At 37.4% G+C, this 22733-nt stretch overlaps 1 protein-coding gene across 1 annotated transcript in view; it reads right to left on the bottom strand.

The window, feature by feature from the left end:
* LOC121330574 (dynein heavy chain 3, axonemal-like) overlaps window positions 1-22733 on the bottom strand; it is a 51560-nt gene that overhangs the window by 28567 nt on the left and 260 nt on the right. The window contains exons 2-22 of the mRNA XM_041277184.1: window positions 22043-22144; window positions 19595-19817; window positions 16188-16190; window positions 16010-16110; window positions 14217-14406; window positions 12049-12244; window positions 11441-11566; window positions 10612-10807; window positions 9385-9564; window positions 8746-8882; window positions 8545-8650; window positions 7583-7761; window positions 7028-7212; window positions 6774-6897; window positions 6132-6285; window positions 5419-5563; window positions 5085-5296; window positions 4624-4715; window positions 3278-3392; window positions 2645-2761; window positions 192-371 (exon numbers count right to left, since the gene is read on the bottom strand). Coding sequence (XP_041133118.1) covers window positions 192-371; window positions 2645-2761; window positions 3278-3392; window positions 4624-4715; window positions 5085-5296; window positions 5419-5563; window positions 6132-6285; window positions 6774-6897; window positions 7028-7212; window positions 7583-7761; window positions 8545-8650; window positions 8746-8882; window positions 9385-9564; window positions 10612-10807; window positions 11441-11566; window positions 12049-12244; window positions 14217-14406; window positions 16010-16110; window positions 16188-16190; window positions 19595-19817; window positions 22043-22144 — 3063 coding nt within the window. The remainder of the gene's footprint in view (window positions 1-191; window positions 372-2644; window positions 2762-3277; window positions 3393-4623; window positions 4716-5084; window positions 5297-5418; window positions 5564-6131; window positions 6286-6773; window positions 6898-7027; window positions 7213-7582; window positions 7762-8544; window positions 8651-8745; window positions 8883-9384; window positions 9565-10611; window positions 10808-11440; window positions 11567-12048; window positions 12245-14216; window positions 14407-16009; window positions 16111-16187; window positions 16191-19594; window positions 19818-22042; window positions 22145-22733) is intronic.

Below are 22733 nucleotides of genomic sequence, written 5' to 3'. Positions count from 1 at the left end.
GGATAGTGTCCCCTTTTAGTTTAAAAGGTTAAAAGTACATTTTACTGGCTTGGATTCTCAAACTGTTGTCAATTAATCTGCTACACATATCTTACAAGATATAATTAATCACTCACTGCTAAAGTCTTTGTTATCTGAAAAGTTTGTGAACTAGTGGAAAGTTATTTTGGTTTCAGTGGTTCTTCACTTACTGATTCTCCTATGATATCCTTCCAGTAACTGTCCACAATGCCAAACTTCCTGCCCTCCTCTGGCATTTGAGCAATGATGTCTTCAGAGCTAAAGATGGGCTCCAGGTAGAGCCAGGTCGCCTGACACTTCAACATGGCATCCAGAATATCCTGCATCAAAAGCAGCTTCTCCCCCCATTGCTACAAAAAAAGACATATAATAACAACAATCATGCCTGTCCTCTCTATAAACTGCTAACACAAACAAGTATTCACCTAGATAAGCATTAACCCTAGTGAGACTAGGCAACCTTGCTCACTAAATTAAAAGCTTAATGTTAAGCTACTACTGTATGAATGTACACTGTTGCTTTTATATAACTCTTACATAAGCCTCTCATCTATGGTAACGTATGCTTCTTTGTCACTAATCAGAGTGTTTTTCGAAAAGAGCTCTTTTGAATCGACTGCAATTCCCTTGCATTTGTGCCGAGAGCCGGCTTGCCGCTCTCGTGGAATCAGCTGCTCCATTTTGAGTGTCCTTTTCCTTCTTATGGTCTGCTTCACTTGTCTTTTCTTGGTTGTCCGTCAAATGAGTGTGACTGCCTGTGCAGTATTGGTGTGTGCATGTGTTGTCTTTCAGCCTACACCTTTAGGAAGAACACCGTTCCTTCTCCGGGGCTCGGCTTGCCACTCTGTCGTTGAGTGACTCTGCCGGCTGTTGTTCGAGCAGCATGGGCAAAAACCAAAAAAAGAGTCAGAGAGCTGTGTGTTCTTCTATCAGGGCTTGTCGGCTGCCTCGACCCGCCCACCTCGGTGCTTTGGGCCTTCAAATGAAAAAACAAAGCTCTCGCCCACCACAGCTTCGGCCCGTGTGTCTCCCCTAGTGCATGCTGTGTGCTGACCAGGTGGCTGACAGCACGTGGTTAGGGTAGGCACCGCTGCATTAGTACTTCAGTACCTCAGTGCTCGGTGCACACGGTACTTGGTGCACTCGGCGATTGGTGCTTCGGTGGTGTGCATAGTGTTTTGGTGCCCAGGACACACGGTGTACTTTGTGCACACGGTGCTCGGTGCGCACGCCGTTCGGTACGCATAGCACCTCGGTGCATGCCGCACGTGGTGCTGTGCGCTCAGTACACATGATACTCTGCATTCGGTGCATGCAATAATCAGTACACAAGGCATTCGGCATGCTCGGTGCGCATGGTGCTTGACACACGTGGTACCCTCGGTGCTTTGGTACCTCGGTAGACACAGTGCTTAGGCACCCCTGTGCTTACACTAAGTGCAAGATGGTGTGCAGTGCCAGGGTCATACCTTAGCTGGAATCTCTTGGTTCCATGCTTGTACATCCTGCAGGGTGAACATGCCCCAGGTGGATGGGCATACATTGTGTGCGCGGCGCTTGGGTGTCCAGCATGCCACTTCAGCCCTAGGGGATGAGACGTTCTGCGACATCTGTGCGGCTTTCCAGCCCAGGGTGCTTCACAGAAGACTTAACAGGGCCATGAGGACTGAATGTTCTGGAGGAGGATCGAAAGCTGAATTCTCTCTGCCCAGTGAGGGCATTGAGAGAGTATATGGATAGGACGAAGGCGCTCCGTCAGTCTGACCAGCTGTTTGTTTGCTATAGTGAAGGGACCCTAGGGCAAGCCTTCTCGAAACAGCGACTGGCCCACTGGATTGTGGACACAGCATCGACTGCTTATAATAAAGGGTGGCCACATCATGGGCACTCTTTCGAGGCGCATCATTGACTGACATTTATCCTGAGGCTAGCTGGGCTACTCTGCATACATTCACCAGGATCTACCGAATCAGTATGGTAGATCCCTCTACATCTTCATTAGGCACAAGGGTCCTTGAGGGTGCACGTGCGCACCACCAGCACTAGTTGGCGGTAGCGAGGCGTCCCTCGTATGCTGTCCGCTCACACTCCCTTGCGATGACTCCGGTGTACTTTCCCAAAAGTATTGGTTGGTGGTTGTCTTCGAATTTAAAGGGAATGTTAGGTTACTTACAGTAACCCCGGTTCCCTGAAAGAGAAGGCGGCCACCAAATCTTGCAAGGTCGCATCACTCGCATTCGTTTGTTCGATGCAAAAGAGGGCGTGAACTCGGCAGAACGACTACTTATTCACTCGGCAGGCGGGACTAAGGACGTCATTCCACAGAGGGGCCTATCGGCAGATCTGACATAAAATGCTCAGCAAATACCTACCTAAGGCAGGCATATCTGAAACGTATTGATTGGTGGTCATCTTCTCTTTCAGGGAACCAGGGTTACGATTCGTAACCTAACGTTCTCTGCACTTTCTGCTCCATGGAGCTATCAGCTTTGTGAAGCAATAAGCATTTTACATACTTGAGCTGCAGACTGGGTCTGCCTTCCTGCTCAGCTTTACACTTAAGTGCCCAGATGCATCTGATCTTGATAAAACAGTTAACACAACACGATGCATTTTCTCCTACCTTGCACTCTGTTTCAATTGGTTTGATGTATGGAGACCCACACATCGTCTGTGCTTTGATAATGTGGTCGTCGAGGAGTACTTGTATATCGTCAACCGCAGACAGAATTTGTGTGCCCTAACAAAAAAAGCAAGCATGCTCTCGCATTAGAATTGCATGTTAGGAAAATTAGGTCAATAAGTGCGACAATAATCATTTTTATCATAGCATAGAAATACTGCATTGAGTCACACTGGGATACGATTCTGGCATAACTAATTTCTTCCCTGGCATGGTTTAAATTCATTAGGCTGAATGACATGTCAGTGCCTGTAGAAACCAGTCAAGTGCAGTTAAATCACAATTTAACAGTAAAAGCTTTGAAATAGGGACCCATGAAGTATTAGGTGTACAGGATGCTAAATTTCAAACACAGTACACAGTGCTGTATTTTTCTCCATTGAGCTGGTTCAGCCAGCACTGAGATTTAAGAAAAAGTAATATATTTTATTCACCATTGCCACTGATATCCGAGTGAACCTGCCTGCAGAGGTAATGGAGGGTAATTATAACAGATTGCTTATCATGAATAGTTTCCAAGACAGGTTTGGCTTACGACATACATTTGGGTTGGTAGCTACTCTTAATACTTACCGTGTCCCTGTATTTGACAAAGCCAAAGCATGCATCAGCCCACTCCGATTTCATCTTCTCCATAGCTTTCTCCAAGGAATATTCCTTGCTTGCAGAACCACCGATTTCATCCAGCCTAAGAATATACATTGACATAAATTAGGAGGTTTCAAATATTTAGATAGACATAGAAAATACATGTTTACTACAGGCATGTTAAAAAGGCAACTCCAAAAGAGGAATAGGCAAAAGCAAAGGCCTTAGGATATTTCTCAATCTAATCTACAGAAGTATGTATATTTGTAAGACTGATTATATAAGAAAGACTTGATCTCCACTGTACATTGCAGTTATCTCAATCAAAGAGTAATGTGAGTTCAATAATAATATTTTCCCTTCAACCAAAAAAGTATTTGAGCACTTGATTCCTGAAAGACTCAAACCACTGACACTTCAAATAAATGTGTTTTGTAATGAAGTGTCCACAACAGAAGACAAAATATTTGTTATCGACAACTAGCATTTGTCCATTAAATACACCACAGCTGTTTGCATACAGTATAGTAGTAACAATATTTAGATGTGATCGAGAAATGATCGAAAGAGCAGGTGCAATTACTTTTTATTGTGCTGATTAAGAATTGACATCACAAAGATTCTGCAAAATGATCGGTCAATCTTGGGCAGGTGTTGTGACTCTTGGCCTCCCAGTTTGTGGCCTGTCATTGACATTGTGTCTGGTTATACAGTCTCGCCAGGTTTGAAATTGTTGGCTGTGAGCACCCAAGACGACGAGCCACAGTACACTTCCATAGTCCAGCCTCGAAGATGCCACTCTCTTGAAAAACATGGGATAGTGTTTTTTTTTTTTTTTTTTTCTGTGATTTTTTTTATTGCTTTTATTCAAGCTTGCAATTCAACATCTGAAATCACTCCATATCCAGTGTCCAATCAACTGTCTCACTAATTAGGTGATTAAGTGCATTTGCTTCAATCATAGTCACTCAAGCGTGTCATGTCTATGTTCATCAATCCATCCATCATATATATATATATATATATATATATATATATATATATATATATATATATATATATAATTACACACCTTTTTTTTTTTTTTTCAAAAATAAATGTATTATAATAGTGATAAGTTTCTTTTGATGCTTGGTATATAATGAGTAGATAAAATGTTAAAAAACAAACACAAAAGAATGTAAATGTGAAAAAAGAAATTAACTGTAGGTACAACTATAGTATCCATCCATCCATGTCAATAAAATTTTTTATTATCCATCAGCAAAATCTATTATTAAAGGCTTTTAATCTTTTGTTTTTGTGTACATTATGCATTGTATATTTCTTACTTGTCGATGTACTTGGCAAGTCCGTATTCCACCATGTTCAACAAGGATGTGTCGGCCTCAGGTCTCAACTCAAACCCAACAATCTCGTTGATCTGTAGACGGATGCAGCACATGAATCATTCGAACCTTTCTGAAAACCAACAGCTCTGGCTTTAGATTACTCTAATTGGAATTAAATGCCAAAAAAAGTCATTTCATGGAGCATTGCAAGATTTTAGTTAAAGGCAGCATCCTTAAAAAACAGAATTGCCATATTCTGTGTACAATGAGTAATTTATACCTAAAGATAACTTCCCAACGATTTTCAATGAAATTTGATATGAATGACATCTTTTCTAGACTACTGCTCCACCAAGAAATACCTTTGATGTTAATCAAGAAAAAAACACACTTTGAATCTCATTGGTGATGACCTATCACTATTCTGCATAGTCAGTGAAAATGGGAATTTATTTAGTCACCTTTTCCCAGTGCCTCTGCTTTATTCCAGGGTTGCAAATTGTTGAGAGGATAGGGAGGTACTGTTTAAACTTCTCAATCTTAAGTTTGGTGCTGTCCGCTACCCTCCTTGGCCCTGGCAGGTCTGAGAGTGTTTTAGTAAGCTTGTAAACTGTCCTCCACATGTTCGCTATCTCTTCATTGATATCTTCTGCATTGAGATTCTGGAACGGACCTACAAGATGCGAGGCAAAATAGAGTAAATACTGTAAATATTCTGGCTTCGTTTAATAAGCACAGCACAGTTTGGAAACGGAAACAGCGCTAACAGATATATTATATAGTGAAAATGCTGACCATTCAACCAGAACTCAGACTTGGTGTTGAAGTTACAGGCTGTTGTCCAAAGCTGATTGTAAGGCTGCTGATTTGCTATTGTGGTCTGAAGGAGTGGGAACTGGCTCTGTTCTTTCCCCAGCAGTTTCTCTTCCTTATTGATATCCTTTAATCACAAAGAAGCAAACATCAGACAAATAGAAAAACAACCTGTTTCTTTAAAAGTAACACTGTTTTTGCTGGATCTACTGAAGGAGTCTTTTCATGTTACATATCTTTGCTTCTTCACAGCTGGTTTCACAGATCTCAATTATCACTAATCTCAGACCACCTACTGTAACATTGGATAGTCCAAGATTAGTGCTAAACTAGGTCTATAAAAGCAGCTGTATTACCTTAACTTTATACTGCATATTTTGACACAGCAGTTTTGCAGCAAAGGATGTTTAATATGATTTATGAAACTTAGATTTTAGTTTGGATTGAAAAACTGCCTCTGTACACATAAGAACCACTGCAAAAAGGGCAGCTCTCGATACAGTTATTCTACTTATCTTACATCAGAGCCTCAAATGGAAAACAAATAAGTGGCTTCCCTGGATAAATAAATTACAAATTACAGACCTGTTCACAGCTTTCTAAGATAAGGAGAGAATGTGACCTTGGTCTCAGTGAGTAAAATCCTGATTCACAAAAAAATAATAATAAAAGAAATAAGGTTTTGAGCACCCCACCTCCAGCTCTGCCAGAGCCACATCCAGACTGCTGGCTAGCTCACTCAGCTTGTCTACGTTGTTCTTCATCTCTTCCGAGCTCATCAGCTCCTTCTTCCTGAAGCTCTCCACTTCCTTGTTGTACATAACAAGTTTCTTGTCAAACTCTGAAATCCTGTCGTCGGGACACAGTTAACATACAGTACATTAATTCCAAAGACAAGTATTTAAATTTCCATGTTAATGTTACAAAACTAGACATAATGAGCTTAATACCTTTCAGTCATTTCATTAAATTCCTGAGTTCTTCAAGTTTTCTCCTTTCTGTGTTAATGGCACTTATAAAATAAACGGCTTTGTGAAATACCCCAATACTACAGGTACCCTAAAACCTCATTATCTTTAAAAGCACTTTCTGAAGTCCTTCCTAACTTTAGAAATGTGTGCTTTTCTGAATAAATTATCAAATTATACAGTTTCATAAGATCTGTCAAACGGGATATTATGGACATGATTCATTCTTGCGTAACCACGAAGAAAAATCTAATAAATGAAAGTGTAATTTGTTCTGGCGCATTTAATCAAGTGCAATATCTTAGTACAATAGGTCAATCACCAGAAGGATTGCAGCAATTGTCTGTAAAACCAGCAATTCTTAACTACTTTTTCAGAAGGCTTTCCTCAGCATGCTCTCTCCAGACTGCCAGGCGACTCCTGTTCAGCTCAAACACAGCCTGGATCTGGTCTGGCCAGTGGAAGGCATTGCTGTTCAATTTAACATCCTCATCTTGAATAAAAGATAGCAAAAAGAAAAACAAGGATTTGGAAATGAGGTCAGTCATTAATAATATAATTGATTCTTTATCTAAAAAAAAAAAAAAAATAGAAACATTTACTACTTAAAATGTGTTACTTACAAGACAAGGTAGCATATTCCATGAGAAATTCCAGCCTGCTAGCTGCTTCACAGATTTCGTCCTTCAGTTTGTGCACGGTGACTTCACTGGCCACTTTGAGGTACTCAATGAGAGCAACCATCTCTTCTGTGCTGTTTGGGATGTTACTGATCTTCTCTGCTATCTCATCATACCGCTGACAAATGCTACAATAAAACACAACATTTACTGAAACCTTCTGAATTCTATTTATTTGCAAGCAATACATATGGGTGTTTTTTCTTACAAAAGCAGGTAAAATGTTAGGAGACGTTTAACTATTAAACATAAAGAGCATGATCAATTGGGGGAGTTTATCGCACGCCTTCCACATTATTTGGCTAAAAGTATTCCACGTTATTAGGACTATTTCTGCAAAACTGAAATGGAAGTCTGGTTATAGCAGACTTATTTTAAGGACCTTCAGATCCTATATTATGTTGTTTCAGATGGTGCATGATTTTTAAAAAAGTATGTCATGGGCACCACTGACTGAATAATATTGTACCACTGTTGTAGCAACTCGCGTGCCTGTACCTCTTATTTAGTTCTCTGTTTTCATCCACCTGAAACAAGATCAATCTCTCCTTGAGCTTCACTGATCGAACACACAGGTCTTCGTTCAAACTCACAGCATCCATGCAGAACGCAGCCAGGGGTACAGTTATGTGCAGAGAGCAAATGTCTTTATGCAACTTACGGATATCTTCAATTTTCTGCAATACAAAAATGTATTCATTACAATTTGTAATGTTTCTCTATTTTATTCAATGATTGACTGAGACTGATGTTACTAGTAAGCAATAAGCAGTAAGCTGTGGCACTGCCTCTGTTAGGGAGATTGATTTGAGCACAGTGCACGCACCTGCATTTACTTTGTAGGCAAATGTGTCTTTCAGGAGTGTTTCAAGTGTGCTTTCATGATTTCGTATTGTTGAGATTCTGAGCTGTGATTGCAAATGGAAGAGCTGTGATTTCTTGACATGAAAGGTTCTAAATAATTTGTTGTTTTTATTATTGTATTGTATCTGTACTGGTCCTTGAAACTGAATGGATCACATGGTCCATCAAACGCAAAACACTAATTGCAGGTACCATGTGAAGCAACTGTCTAAATGTGGAAAGCTCAAGCAGCAAAATCAAAACAACCTGGAATGGAGCAACTTGGAGATAACTGCTTACATTGCCACGTGCAATTAGCTGCTAAAACAAGTCTAAGTCATGATTAAATGTTTAAAATTGTGGACAATAGCCAGGGGGGGCATTTTATTAATAAATTAAAAAAAAATGCAGTCATCTAGTTTTGAAATGGTTTGACTTAGAATCAATCAATCTCTCTCTCTCTCTCTCTCTCTCTCTCTCTCTCTAAGCGACACATATGCTTTATATATATATATATATATATATATATATATATATATATATATATATATATATATATAAATATGTTCGCTACAAAAACACATGAGTGAAAAAAAAAAAAAGTGCTGGTACAGTACCTTTGTAAATGCCTGCAGGGAGTGATTCTCCTTTAAAAATGAAATGACGTCTTGCTCTGCCTTGTTGTTTAAGAGATCGCTGTATTTCTTATACACATTTAAATACCTGCAGAAGAAATTAGTTAAAAAAAACTCAGTTATAACCAACTTTGAACAAGATCATCGGATAATGCTCTAGTAAGAATAAAAGGACTCACTTACCTCTGTGGGCCAACAGTATTCTTTTTGAAGACCTCCAAGGTTTTGTTGACTGTGTCACAAACCAGAGGCTCTTCTAATTGTACTGCTCGCAGGCAAAGCCTCTCTCCTGGAATCTCTGGGAACAGGTGGCATTCAACCTATCAGGCAGAAAAAAAGGCTTGACATAAACACTTAGCATTCATTAATTACATTATACATACACACCTGTAAACTAATAAATGATTAACAATTAAAAAAAAATACAAAGGCACAATAACTAGGTTAAATATTTAACAAAACTCATAAGCCATCTAGATTTGTATCCCTGCTCACTCATAATGTGGTCAACAAGCATTTAATTAAAAACTACATAAGGCAGAGCAATGGATCACCACTGCTAGTGGCTCACGAGCTAAGCATATGTGATTAACAAAGGTGGGTAATAAAACATATGAATATTTCGCAGCATGTTGGTGTTCTAGATGGTGGTCTTATTATACACAAGAACAAAGTTGATCAATATGCATCAAACTAATTTAGATAGTGTAGATATTTTGCAATCCTAATCTACATTATTATTATTATTATTATTATTATTATTATTATTATTATTATTATTATTCCAGTGCTCTTTGGGCAGGATGAGCCAGTTTTACATACCCGGGGAAGTCCTTCAGCACTCTTCATGATTTCCACGAAGCACCGGTTAATCAGACCCCAACACTCTCTCATGCTGGGTTCGAAAACTATAGCTGGTTCTTTCACTTGCAGTTTGACAATCATAATTTGCGACTTGAAAAAGTCCCTTTCCTTGTACTGTTCTCCAAAATCATTCCCATCCTTCAAAATAATTAAGTTGAAATACCCACTATGAATCACATACAAAATTCAGGTATTCTTCCTCCAAATCTGACATATAATGAGTATCTGAACTGTGACAAATTACAGTAGAAAACATTAAAAAAAAATAATAAAAAAAATGAATGGGACAGATATGTCCAAAACCAAAATAAGGCTGAGCTCAAGAGACTATGCTTAAAACCTCTAAAACCAATCTACATTAAAAAAAAGACTAATCCAGGTATAGCAGTTTACACAGATCAACTCTTATCAAACTCCCCTGGACAATAAATGTTATTTATAATTGGAGATAGGGCTATGTGACCAGGATAGCTGGTGGTGATGTCTGATCCGGAAGAGACACAGACAGAACTGGGGTATAAAGCGCTGAGGCGCTGTTTAATAATAAAAGGTCTAAACAAAACAGAAACACTTTACAAAACAATGGCCAAAATAAACAGACAAAACAGACAAGGAACAAACAAACAAGTATCGTGCTGGTTTACAATTGTTTACTTTTAGGTTTCCCTTTAGGTTTCTCTTCTACTTAAAACTCCGTTCCACCTCTGACCACAACAACCCCTCTCAGCCAAAGCTGCAGGGTTTTATATTGTGGTCGAGGGATTAACTGGCTATCAATTACCTAGTTTATCCCTCGACCAAGTTCGACATTAACAGCACACTCTGATGACCACTCATGCTTTTATCTGGATGGGGCATTTTAACCCCAACCAGGCTGTCAAACAATAACAACAATAAAACAGCGTGTTTTTAAAGAAACACAAAACAGCACATTTAAATAATAATACAACTAATACAAAATAACACAAAACCTAAAATACGCACACGGGCGGGGAGTACCCTGTCACAGGTATGACAAGGACGTTAAATATACTAAAGTCTAAAATTATTTTTATCAGGAGTGGCGGGCTACTGTATGACAATCAACAGGAGCTGAAAAAATAAATTCGCTATAAAATAAATAGATGTATGATTTAATAATTTATTTTAGAATATATAATCTGCCTAAACTACTTTTCTCAGTACCTCGTGCACAGCGAAAAATGAGAGCAGGTCCTGTAAGGAGTTGATAACCATTCCTCGCAGCTGCAGAGACATTAGAGCTGCTGCACATGCAAAGAACTCCTGAATCAGGTTAACAGAGCCGTGGTCACTCTGTGGGACCAGGTGCAGCCATTGTACTTTGTGAGTGACAAACAGTGACACGCACGCTGGAATCCATCTGGAGACAGTGCAAAACAGAGGGGTGTTACAATGTGGCCCTGCATGCCTCCAATAGTTTTATATTGTGCTGCAGTATTATACAGCATTTAGATTTCAGGAACATTTCTACATCTTGTGAATTTCTACATCGAGTGAATGGCACAGCTGAAGAAATATGGATGTTTAAGCAGGAATCCTGGAATATGAAATTGACTGTATGTCTTCCTTGATGTCTTGCATTTCTTTGTAGTATTACTAAATTGCAAGCAAACACTAAGAAGGGTGTTATTTTGATGATTTAAAAGCTGCCGTTATTTAAATCCACCACAATTTAGATGAATCAAATAGACCCGCATGTCTCTTCAAAACCAGATTGTATTTGTATTTTTATTTTATTATAATGCATACTGTACTACTATGAAACAGATATCGCCTATGGTACATGTGATTTAAGTTTCAATATGAATATCTCGGTGCCAAGGGAAAATAAAAGCAGAACAGGACTGGACTCATGGGCTGCTGTTTTTGTTTTTTCTTTTCTCAAAATGGTACAGTACAAAAAGTCTCAATGCACACCCTCAGCAAGGATCCCACAACATATTAGCAGATTTACCCAAAGCAAATAATATTAGGGTTAATCTAAGTTACTGACTTGGTTTGTAGAGTGGTGCGCGCTGCCAGGCACTGTTTGCGAATCAGGTCTTCAAACTCTACAGGCAGCAGTGGCAGACATGCGGAAAACAGTGCCTCCAGCATAACAAATCTCAATGCGGAAAACCTGCAGGGAAACATGTTGTGGCAGATGCTTAAGTCAATAATACCCATGAAACTAGATGACGGATCACATCTTGTCATGGTTTGGCAACAGTCATTGAGTGCTAGCCTTGTTAATAATTCAAATTCTATTCTGAATGCATTCTCTCTGCTTGGTGTTGCTTCTCAAATTGTGGTTGGTTGTGAGTTTAAGTTGAACTTCACACAACAATGGAACGGTCAACTTGCTTTAAAAGGACCTCTGTTACATCAATAACATGTGAAGTGGGTCCAGCATAGATACTTCATTTTCAAGTCAGCTTACGTACTGGAAAGCCTTCGAACTTCTCAGTAATGAGGACACAGTGTTACGTGCTCTGCAGTATAAACAGACTCACCCCATGTTGTTATAGTATGTGCAGAACATATATTCAATACATGATGTCCGACATCTAGAAGATAGTTCAAATGAGCTCATTATGAGAAACATGTATAAATCAATCTTACTCTTTACACCACAGCTGCTGCAGCTCAAGCATCATAGGATTCACATTAAAGAGATGAGTTTCGTTCCAGTTCTTGGCGTCTCTGAAACTGCTGCTCCAAGGAACAGGGGCTCGAATTATTCTTTGAGGAAATGAATGAGGGATACTTGCAATGAAAAGCCTTGTTCTTTCTGAAGGGTCTTTTAAGATGTAATCAACTGAAAAATAATAATTAAAACACAAGTTTAATAATATTGGACCCTATTTTTTCCCTGTGTTGTCATTTTAGAAAGATCAAAATGATTCCATAATTTCACCTTTTTTTTTCAACAACCCTATGTAAAAGAAGATGTATCTTATTAGTAGAGTGTTGCGGGTTGGGGCACAAAATAGTAGGGCTGGAAGATTGTGGTAAAACAGGATCATGCAATTACCTTGGCAGAAACTAACTGGGATTATAACAGAGGCTGCAGCATATATGACTGGACAAAAGAGTGGACTGGCTAGTAGAGTGCTGGAAAAAATTTTGAAAGAAATGCAGACATACCAATACTGTTCTATTTCCGCCATTATTCTACATTTGTGATATTGAGTTTTTTGTCAGTGTTCTAGGAAAGCTGCCTCTAGTTATATCTGCCTATTTCTGTACTATAAAATACATTAAGTAATATGTTTGAGATATATAGTGTACTACTCTAAATACATTAAGTATAATATTATATATAATATATATAATATATATATATATTTTTTAGTTTTACAGCGTGGCCCACCAAGAGAACAGCTGGAGAATAGAGATCTGCCCTTCTTTTTATCCACTCTCAATGCGCTCTGTGTCTGGCCAGTAGGATTTGCTGTTGTGCGATGAGGAGAGCCTGGACATGAACTGTGTGACATCAAGCTGTGTGACTCATCCTGCACTCCCAGCAGCAGCATTTTAAACGGTTAAGCACAGGGACCCCACACAAGTGAACAGCCTTAACTTAAATGGCCCTTGTTGCCAGATTTTTCCGTTCAAACAAATTTTCATAACCAAGTAATTCAGCAAGATGTATTTATTTTGCATTAATGAATCAGTGAATCAAACAAACCAATCTGTTGAATTGATTCACTAAACTGAATGAATCAAACAAATCGAGTCAGTAAAAAGAATTGAACTGCACATCATTAGCTTTCAGGCCAGAAAAAGAGATTTAAATTGCGCGCATATCAGTGGTTAAAGGCTGGTCTCCACACGCACTAATAAATTATCACTTCAACGTACGCACTAAAGTTAACATCCTTTAGTAAATAGCATGTGAATACAGCTCATCTCATTATTCTGAGCTCATCTAAATACATCAGCATGCATTACAATAAAAATCACATATTCATTCTGATTACCGTAGTGTGAAGCACTAAATTTAGTGCGCGCCATAATATGACAAATATCATACGCGACAATAAATAAAATTGCAATATTAAATATGGAAATCAAACGTGCAATTATCGCGCACCATATGGAATAGCGCCCTTTCGTAAATGACTAAAGAGAAAACAGAATGACAGAAATAGGGGGAAAAAATATTTATATTTTTTATACCGACATTTGGTACATTTGTACACTGGAGACCAATCAATCTTTCCAAGTCCTTTTTGTCTCTATACATATCACACAGCACATACTCTAAACAACATTAGCTTTTAGTAACATGGAGCAAAAAATTACAAAACAGATAATGAAACATTTGAAACTAAAATATTTTGTCTCTGTGACTTACTAAATGTAGGTACTTGTAGCACACTGCAATGCAACATTAATGTACCAGTAAGGGTCTAAAGCTTACAGCTCTTCTCACATTAGCCTCACTGTATTTGCAATACAGAGTATGTTCACTCTGTAACAAGTTGTAACACTTTAGACAGAACAAAACAGTATGAGACATACAGCTAATCCCTATATTCAAAGTAGTTCACTTGCCCTTGACAGGCTGTGTTTAATGAAAGGTAAAACAAACACAATATACAGCGCTGTACCATCTAACCTCTTACAATGATCCCCACAGGAACTGATCATAAATGGTGACAATAACCAGACTTGACTGTGTAACTCAAATAGTAGGTATTGCACTGACTATCAAACAAAATACATCAAGTTGTACATGAGTCCTGTGCAAATTTTAAATATAACAGCTTCACATGACCTCTTACCCATGCCTTTGCGCAGGCTGAAATCATAGTCATTGTGAATCTCTTCAGTTAATTTTTCTTGCAGTTTTTCCAGTTCAGGGTTGTTCTTGAGATGATGGGGCAAAAGCTGCAGGACATTTTTCATCTGCTGTTGGTCTTGTGCTGCAAGCATGTGGCTGTGGACTCCAGTGGTCAAATAGTGGAGATACCTCTGAGTGCATAAAGGCAGTAGAAATGACAAATATAAATAACACCTCTTAACACTCAATGAGAATGTAAAACTGGTAGACAAGCAGATAACCCAAAGAAACTGAATTAGACAGTATGTCAAAATATGTTTACTTCACTTCTAATAACTGTTCTATTGAAAGCAAAATAAACATTCACAATACAAATGTTGCTTCTGATGTTTTTTCTTTTAACTTAAGTAAGCATTTGAACGTTTATATCCTAAATGGAAATGTGTTTATCATGGGACCCTATTTATGATTAATGGTGCACACATAATTTCCTCTATACATAGTTACATCTGTAATTGACCATTGTAATTGTAATTGACTTGTGACAAGATAAGTAGTACAAGTTTATTGGCTTGGGGGATGATTCAATACCGCATAGTTGTGCATATCCTTCCTTCATCCAAGTCTTTAATATCTTTTATTGCTGATTTATGCATAACACATGTTGTCATATTCCTTGTGATTTACTGCAGCAGAGCAATATAAACGTTCTGTATTAAGTGTAGAGTAACATTCCACAAACCTTTTTTTTTTTCACTGATTCATTTGTTTCTAGAGGCACACATTTAATAATTGTGCTTTTGTTTGTGGAGTTTTAGTGGGTGCCCTACATTTTATACTAACGTTATCTTATCATAACTTCTTTTGAACGGCTCATACATACTTATATATATATATATATATATATATATATATATATATATATATATATATATATATTATATATATATAGTATATCTATATTCTTATATATATTAGAACTACATCTTTTTCTGCTATTATTTTTGTTTTGTTTTGTTTTGTTTTTTTCAAAGCAGACACAGCCTAACCATCAAAAGTACTTTTCAAAGTCTCCACATCAGTGGATTCTTTGAACAAAGAAGATAGTCATTTGTTGCAATGCTTATTAAAACACAAAGTTTATAAAAAAAAAAGAGTAAATTCACTGAATTTTAATAGCAGGGATAGTGCTCAACAGGGTTAGCTGGATCTATCGCAAAAGAACTCAAGATGTTGTTTTTCATTTTTATATAGCATTTTTTTTTTTTTTTTATGTACAACTGGTCTGATGCTGAACTCAAACAATGCCTTGCATTACATGATTACATTACACATGGCCTAGGTCTAATCAATTCAACTGTGGACCAATCATTCCAACAGTTCACCAGGTTAAGTGTTCAGCTCAGTGTTCTAAATAATTCAATATAAACAGCATAACGTTGAAATAAAATATATTAGAACCTATTTTACCACAAATTAGTAACTGAATAATTGTTGAGTTTATATCAGACCAAGTGTTGTTTATACATATGAACGAAGATAAATGACTCCTCTTAACATTAATCTATTTTATCAGTGTAATAACAGGCTCATAATTTGATTGACAATGGATCACATAAATTACAGAACTGAGTGTGCATCCTTTCATGTTTTTTTTACTTTCTTGTTCTGTGTGGGTGTGCATCATATCAGCGTATCACAATTACCTTTAAGGTATAAAATGATTCTAATGCGATTATAAATTAAATATAACGTGACTAATTTGAAAAAAAAAGTGTGAATCTAAAAGCTTGCCTCAAAATCTCTTTCAGAAGGCGCTCCCGTGTTCTCTGAAATCTCCTCTTCCTGATTCACCATACTGGTTAACTGTTCAGTAGGTGTCATGGGCCGGCTTCCTGGATGAACTGATGCACTGTTACCCAGGTCAAGTCCACTGGACTGAGATGGCAAGGGCAGATCCATCTGAGTTGACTCTCTGCAAAGTAATTGCCTATGAAAATTAACACTTAACATGGTACTGGTAATAATATACTAAAATAATGAAGTCTGATCAATTCAATCTAACATTTTAATACCAGCTGCAATGCTAGATTTGTAGCTTAAAGCTTTCGGACTCAGGAAATGCTGCATTAACTTGGATTAAGACATGCGTACTGGCTATGTCAAGAATTATTGATTTATTATGTGACTTGTTCTCTGACTTCAAAACTAAAGTTGTTCTCTGACTTCAAAATATCTTCAGGAATACATGTCTGATTCAAATACCTTTCTGCAAAAAGTTTGCTTTTTGATGCGAGCTTCAGTTTCTTCTGAACTGGGGGAAATGTTTTTGAAGCTAGAACTACAGAGCTAAGAAGGAAAATACCAATACATATATACATATATATGAATACATATTTTTGTATGAACAACCGTTGCAACTTACATTTCAAAGCCTATGAGGGACTAGGTTAATTAATAAGCCTTTCATGGCAAGCATCTAATCAAACTAAGGTCACTAGAGAAATAATTTTGTTGGTCCCGGTGGAAATTGGCATAACTGACTTGTGAGTCTCAGCTCTAAATGGCAGGTTATGCTAAGTTGAGAACAAAGGTATAGTTGCAGATCTAAGAGGAGACTACTCTAAAAATGATTATTTTAAATTGAAATCTAATTGTTGCAAACCAATTTATTTTATTTCTGTGGAAAATAAATATATTAATATGAATGACTGTGAAATACTAAGGCATCTTGATGCAAAAGCATTAACCTTTAAAGCAAAGTTATAAATGATTCATCAAAGTAGATTATGGAACGGCAGTCAGTGGGATATTGCATTAATTGCGATCCTCATTCGAGCACCTAGTGGCTGTCAAGAAGTGTTTTCTCCTATCATACAGATACGGTATTCCACTGACAGATGAGATTAATGCATTGCACTGCAGACTTGACATGTACCGCACGCAATGCATGCCCTGTCAGAAACTTTAAACAGATGTTTACTGATGGTTTCTGTTCACTGTTATCTAATTGCTTCTAATAACCTGAAATTGAGACAATCATCTACCAGCTTCCTAAATCAAATGTGGCAAGGTAGTGGAGGGAAGTCTCTGGTTAAACCAAGCATTGTTTCCTAATATTGAGAATGGGGGTTTGTGAAGTAAAGGAGAAAAAGGCATGGAGTAGGTGGTGTGTTACAAGATCTGTTTATTTGAACACTTGTCAGATAAATAAAACCTGACACAGGGAAATGGTTTGGCTGTCCTGTTTAGTTAGGGAACGACAACGAAAACTGGAGTTCGATCTCTGTTTTCAAAGATTGAAACTACAGCTTTGCAAATTTAAAACACACCACTGACAAGATCAACCTACCACACAAAGTAATGTTTTACTTAATCAGAACTGTGGCATTCATTTTCGTTCAGTCTGAAAGTGGAGACAGGCACTACTTCATAACATACCCTTGAGAATTTCAGTGCAACGGGAAGTGGGATCTGTGGCAATTTAATTCTGCAGGGATATCATCATATCAAAATGTTCCCTTTTTGTTTTTGTTTTTTTTTAAATAACGAAGTCTAATGGCAAAACAAGAGCGGGAAAAAAAAAACCTTAAAAGTTTTCTCTTTTTTTTCCTACTGGTTTAAAAAAGTTTTTCTGTAATAAGACAAGTTACCATATGGAATCTTGAATAACTGTCAGAGATAAAACAATGAAGTGTGGTATGTGGGAACAATGTAAGTTGGGGTATAAGAAGAAGAAGAAGAAAATTAAAACATTCAATCTAAACAAAAGCCAGTTTAAACAAATACATTTTAAGGCGAGATTTAAAAGCACCCAAGGATTCCTAATTCCCTAATTTCTTTGGGAAGGGCATTCCACAATCTAGGGGCATAGGAAAAGAAGGACCAATCACCCACAGTTCATAGTTTGGTCGTGGGGACATAAGAGTCCAACATCAGTGGACCGCAAACTGCATCTAGAGGTATAAATACACAGAAGGTTGGTTATGTAAGGCGGAGACACACCCTTCAAAGCCTTAAAAGTCAATAGCATCCTGTTGTGTTAGACAGGTACGTAAGTTGTCGGACATGGAAGAAAATTCATTAAAAATATCAATTCAAACCAGTTTAATATCCTCAGGGTCTTTTAAAACAAGAGTACGATTCCCAATTAATACATCCACAAACATGGGTCCAGCTCTGGAGTCCGTCAAATCCTCAGTTGAGGCCCGAAAATACTCAAAAATTTTATGAAGCACTAAATTGGCATTACAATAATCGAGGTCTGGGTGATTTAAAGACACTGACCCAGGATTCTTTTTCTGTAGGCGGGGAAGTCAATGCATCCGTCGTCCGCTTCTCTTGTCCCTGTATCGACCCGTTATAAAGCCAGCAAGTCCAACATCAGTGGACCGCAAACTGCATCTAGAGGTATAAATACACAGAAGGTTGGTTATGTAAGGCGGAGACACACCCTTCAAAGCCTTAAAAGTCAATAGCAAGATTTTAAAATCAACGTGAAATTTAACAGGAAGGATGGAAAAAGGACATTCCATACATGAGGGTCAAAAGTTAAGCAAGGGTCAAAAATGACCACCAAATTTTTCATTTTAGGGCAAAACTGTACACCATTGATAGCCACGCTTATAATGTTAGATTAACTGGTGTCCTCAGTCTTATCACAGTTCAACTGCAGAAAAACGTTGTTGCATCCAGAGATTAAGATCAATTATACCGTTAGCAAGCACGGAAACAGCTTAGTTTGCAAGTAAATGTGATTGTCATCAGCTTATAGATGGAAATTCACGCCATGATGTCTAAGAATTTGACCAAGTGGGGGTGGGTTCCCCAGGGGCTCCATATCAGGGCATCTTCTACTTTGTATGTATATATATATATATATATATATATATATATATATATATATACATATATATATATTATATATATATATATAATATATAATATTTATATAATATATATATATATATATATATACATATATATATATATATATATATATATATATATATACACATACATACAAAGTAGAAGATGCCCCGATATGGAGCCCCTGGGGAACCCACCCCCGAGGAAACCATCCCAGTAACGCACCTAAATCCACCCAGAGAGACAAAATGTTTTCTCTCAGAGAAATAAGAGCTAAACCAACTAAGAAGCCACAAAGAGATGGATGAAGTAGCCTTAGCCACTGAATATCATAAAGCCTCTACATTAAATATTTATTACATCGCTGGTTGCAAACCAAAACCACAAAGCAGAAAATTGACACGCATTTCCATATTCCATAGGTATGCAACCTGCACCCTGATCCTTATTAATAAGACATTGTAGACACCATTATATAAATGCAGGCCGACAGCTGAATTAAAAGGATACGAGAAAGAGACCTCAGTCTTGGAGAGACCAGAGTTGAACTGGTCCTGGCATGAGAAAACTTATTTTGCAGGTCCTTTATTTTCAGGTTGCTTGCACTGGGGGTGTAGTTGTTTCCAATGGATTCACTTGGACTCCTGTGGTGTCTCTGCTCCTTAAAAGGAACAGCCAAGGTCCACGAGGGGCTTTTCAGAATGGGAGGGTACTGGCTATGCCGAAGAACAATCTGAAATATATATGTAAGGTAAATATGGGTTTACAATCTACAATGATAGTACTTGTTTATATGATTATTATTCATGCGTACTTCAATGTGCTTACCATATTATACCGATAATATAAATAGTTTAACGCTAGGATCCACTCATGAAAAGGTAGCATGTCAGCAATACAGATGATGCAGTATGTGATTTGAAAAACATTTACCAGCCATACATTCACAGCATTTAAAGCAATTAGAACATAAACATATCAAATGTCTTCCTTTCACAAAGCACTTTTTATCTATCTCTTTATCACGGGTTCAGACATAATGAACTATATGACCACTGAACTAGGTGACCAGGGCTAGGTGGCATGTGGACTGGATTAAGTAAACTTGCTATATCGTTAAACAGTATGCTATTAGTAAGCGTAATGTGATCTATTGTCTGCGCCATTTCAGTTTAAGCTATATGTGTATGTATAGATGTATATATATATATATATATATATATATATATATATATATATATATATATATATATATATATATATATATATACATACATACACACACACACATACACACATACGTGTGTGTGTGTGTGTGTGTGTGTGTGTGTTAGCAAGCTACCAGATATGTATGTCACAGCCTGCATTGCTGCTGCTGCTGCTCTGTGTGTGTGTGTATGAGTAGAATATAAGCAGCTTAACACAGTTTGAGAGCTTTAGACTTGTGTTTTATGCTTAGAAAACTAAGGGATTGACTTTCTGAATTTGTGGTTTCTGGTTAATAAACTGTGAACTTAATAAAATACTACTGTTGATTAAAGATTCCTTGTGTCTAGAGTAAGAATACTAATGTGAAACAGCTCAGATGGTTGATTTAAGGACACTGATCTGGCAATGCAAGCAGCTACTTGATAGAATAGAGCTACCGTCGGGACATTTTCCTACTTTGACACTCCTCGTATCACAATGTTAACCAGCGCAATACACACTTGGTTGTAGTATCGCATCCACATGAGATTATATTTTGAATAGCATTTCCAATAGCAACGCAAATAGGTTTGAGAAAATACAAGCAATAGGATCCAAATATTACTATTTACAAATAATTTACCTCAACGCTTGGCCGATTGCTTCAAGTCACAAGGAAAAAAACAAACAAAATTGCTTATTAAATATCCTTATTAGAATGCTGGCAGACGTCTAGAAGGCTGGAAGATATGTTAGCCCACAGATTGACTGACTGTTACAAGCCAGTAACCATTAGGGTGTATACAACTGCAAGTACGTTTGATTAGTAAACATTGTATATGTAGGATATGGCAGGGGTAGATTGTGGGTCCAGTTGAATTTACTTTTTTGCTGGAGGACAACAGGAGGAATTGAACGTTCATGCACTTAACAATATTAATTAATATTTGAATGACACTTAGACTGATCGATTACTGTAAGTATGAAAGTAGGACACAACTCTTACAACAACATTTTATAAGAAATTGAGCAAAACACGGTTTGATGCAATTACTTCTAATTTGTGTTCACATTTTTTTATTTTTATGATTAGATGCAAAGTTTCCATCATCAGACTTTGAAAGCAAACTGAGCTGCTGTAAAATAGAATACATTTTCGGACAGCTAAGCTATCGTAGGCTTCTCATATACTATACTATGTGCTGCAATAGACTCGATCTTAGACCTAAAATAGCAGATGAAAGGAAATACCTAATTAACATTTTCAGAAGAAGCATCTGTTGAGTAGTAACACGTAAACCCTACATACATACATACTACTCATACATCACTAAACAGCTGGCAGGTTTGCTGCAAGACGAGTGACTGCTTTGTGTGTAAGCATTCTTATTACTGCTGCCAATGTCTCTGTAGTCCCTTTAGTGATCTCTACAACCTGTCCCTGGTTCAATAGAGGTAGCAATAATGTATTTGCTTTGCCAGCAAGCACACTGAACACAACCAACAGCATTGCAAGAATATAAATTACAGGTACCATAAAAGGGAAGGTCACCTTGACTGTGTTTACAATAGTACAATAAATATTCGCATAGGTTTGGTTCACAAAGTAATGACTACTGATGTGTGGTTTTTAATATTACTTACAAAGCAAACATAGTAATCAAGCTTTGGAAAGAATATCAAACATGCAAAAAGAAAAGTTATCAGTGCTGCTGCCAAGCTGTTCAGGGGTGCCATCATCAGTTACCGATAGATGAAAAAGCAGCTTACCTGATAAAGTTCAGATGGCTCCTCAGATGAGGCAGCTGGTAGAGGAAGCAACCCTGGCAATCGTGTTGTGTGACTCATGTTGAAGAGGGAGTCGTCCTCCATCTTTGAAACAAAATAGAAATCTATGTCAGGGTGGAGGGGGGGTGTTTGTTACAAAAAGTATTAATAATGCATTTCATTAGGTGATAAGGGCATTGTGCAACTGACTTCAGTCTAGCTTTAGCTATTAAACTGTTCACAACACCCTGATTTAAAATGTTGTCAACCACTGTCTTTATTCAAGTGTATGCATATATATATATATATATAGTAATATATATATATATATAATAATATATAGCTATATATATATAATGCAAATGCCACTATTTGTTTGTACTTCTTTTGCATGTCAGACTATTGTTACATGTAAACATGTCCAGTACATACATATGTATACAAAGTTTAATAATGTTTACTGCCAGAGTTTGTTTTTAAGCCACTGCCTTCATAAAACACTGTTTATCCATGTGCTGGTTTAACCTTGTGCACCAACATATATTCAGTCCAGCCCCCACTTTGATCACACATTGGCAGAAAGACCAATAACCATGGTGTAAATGGACTGCTCGACAGGAAAGATCAAGTACTGCAGTACAAATCAGTAGGACCATATTCACAGGCCTGACTTACGTGAATTGCATTTATGTGA

The sequence above is a fragment of the Polyodon spathula genome, chromosome 18, assembly GCF_017654505.1.
Source record: "Polyodon spathula isolate WHYD16114869_AA chromosome 18, ASM1765450v1, whole genome shotgun sequence".
NCBI classification, from domain to species: domain Eukaryota; kingdom Metazoa; phylum Chordata; class Actinopteri; order Acipenseriformes; family Polyodontidae; genus Polyodon; species Polyodon spathula.
The sequence above is the reverse complement of the archived record's forward strand: the minus strand, read 5'-3'. Positions and strand labels throughout refer to the sequence as shown.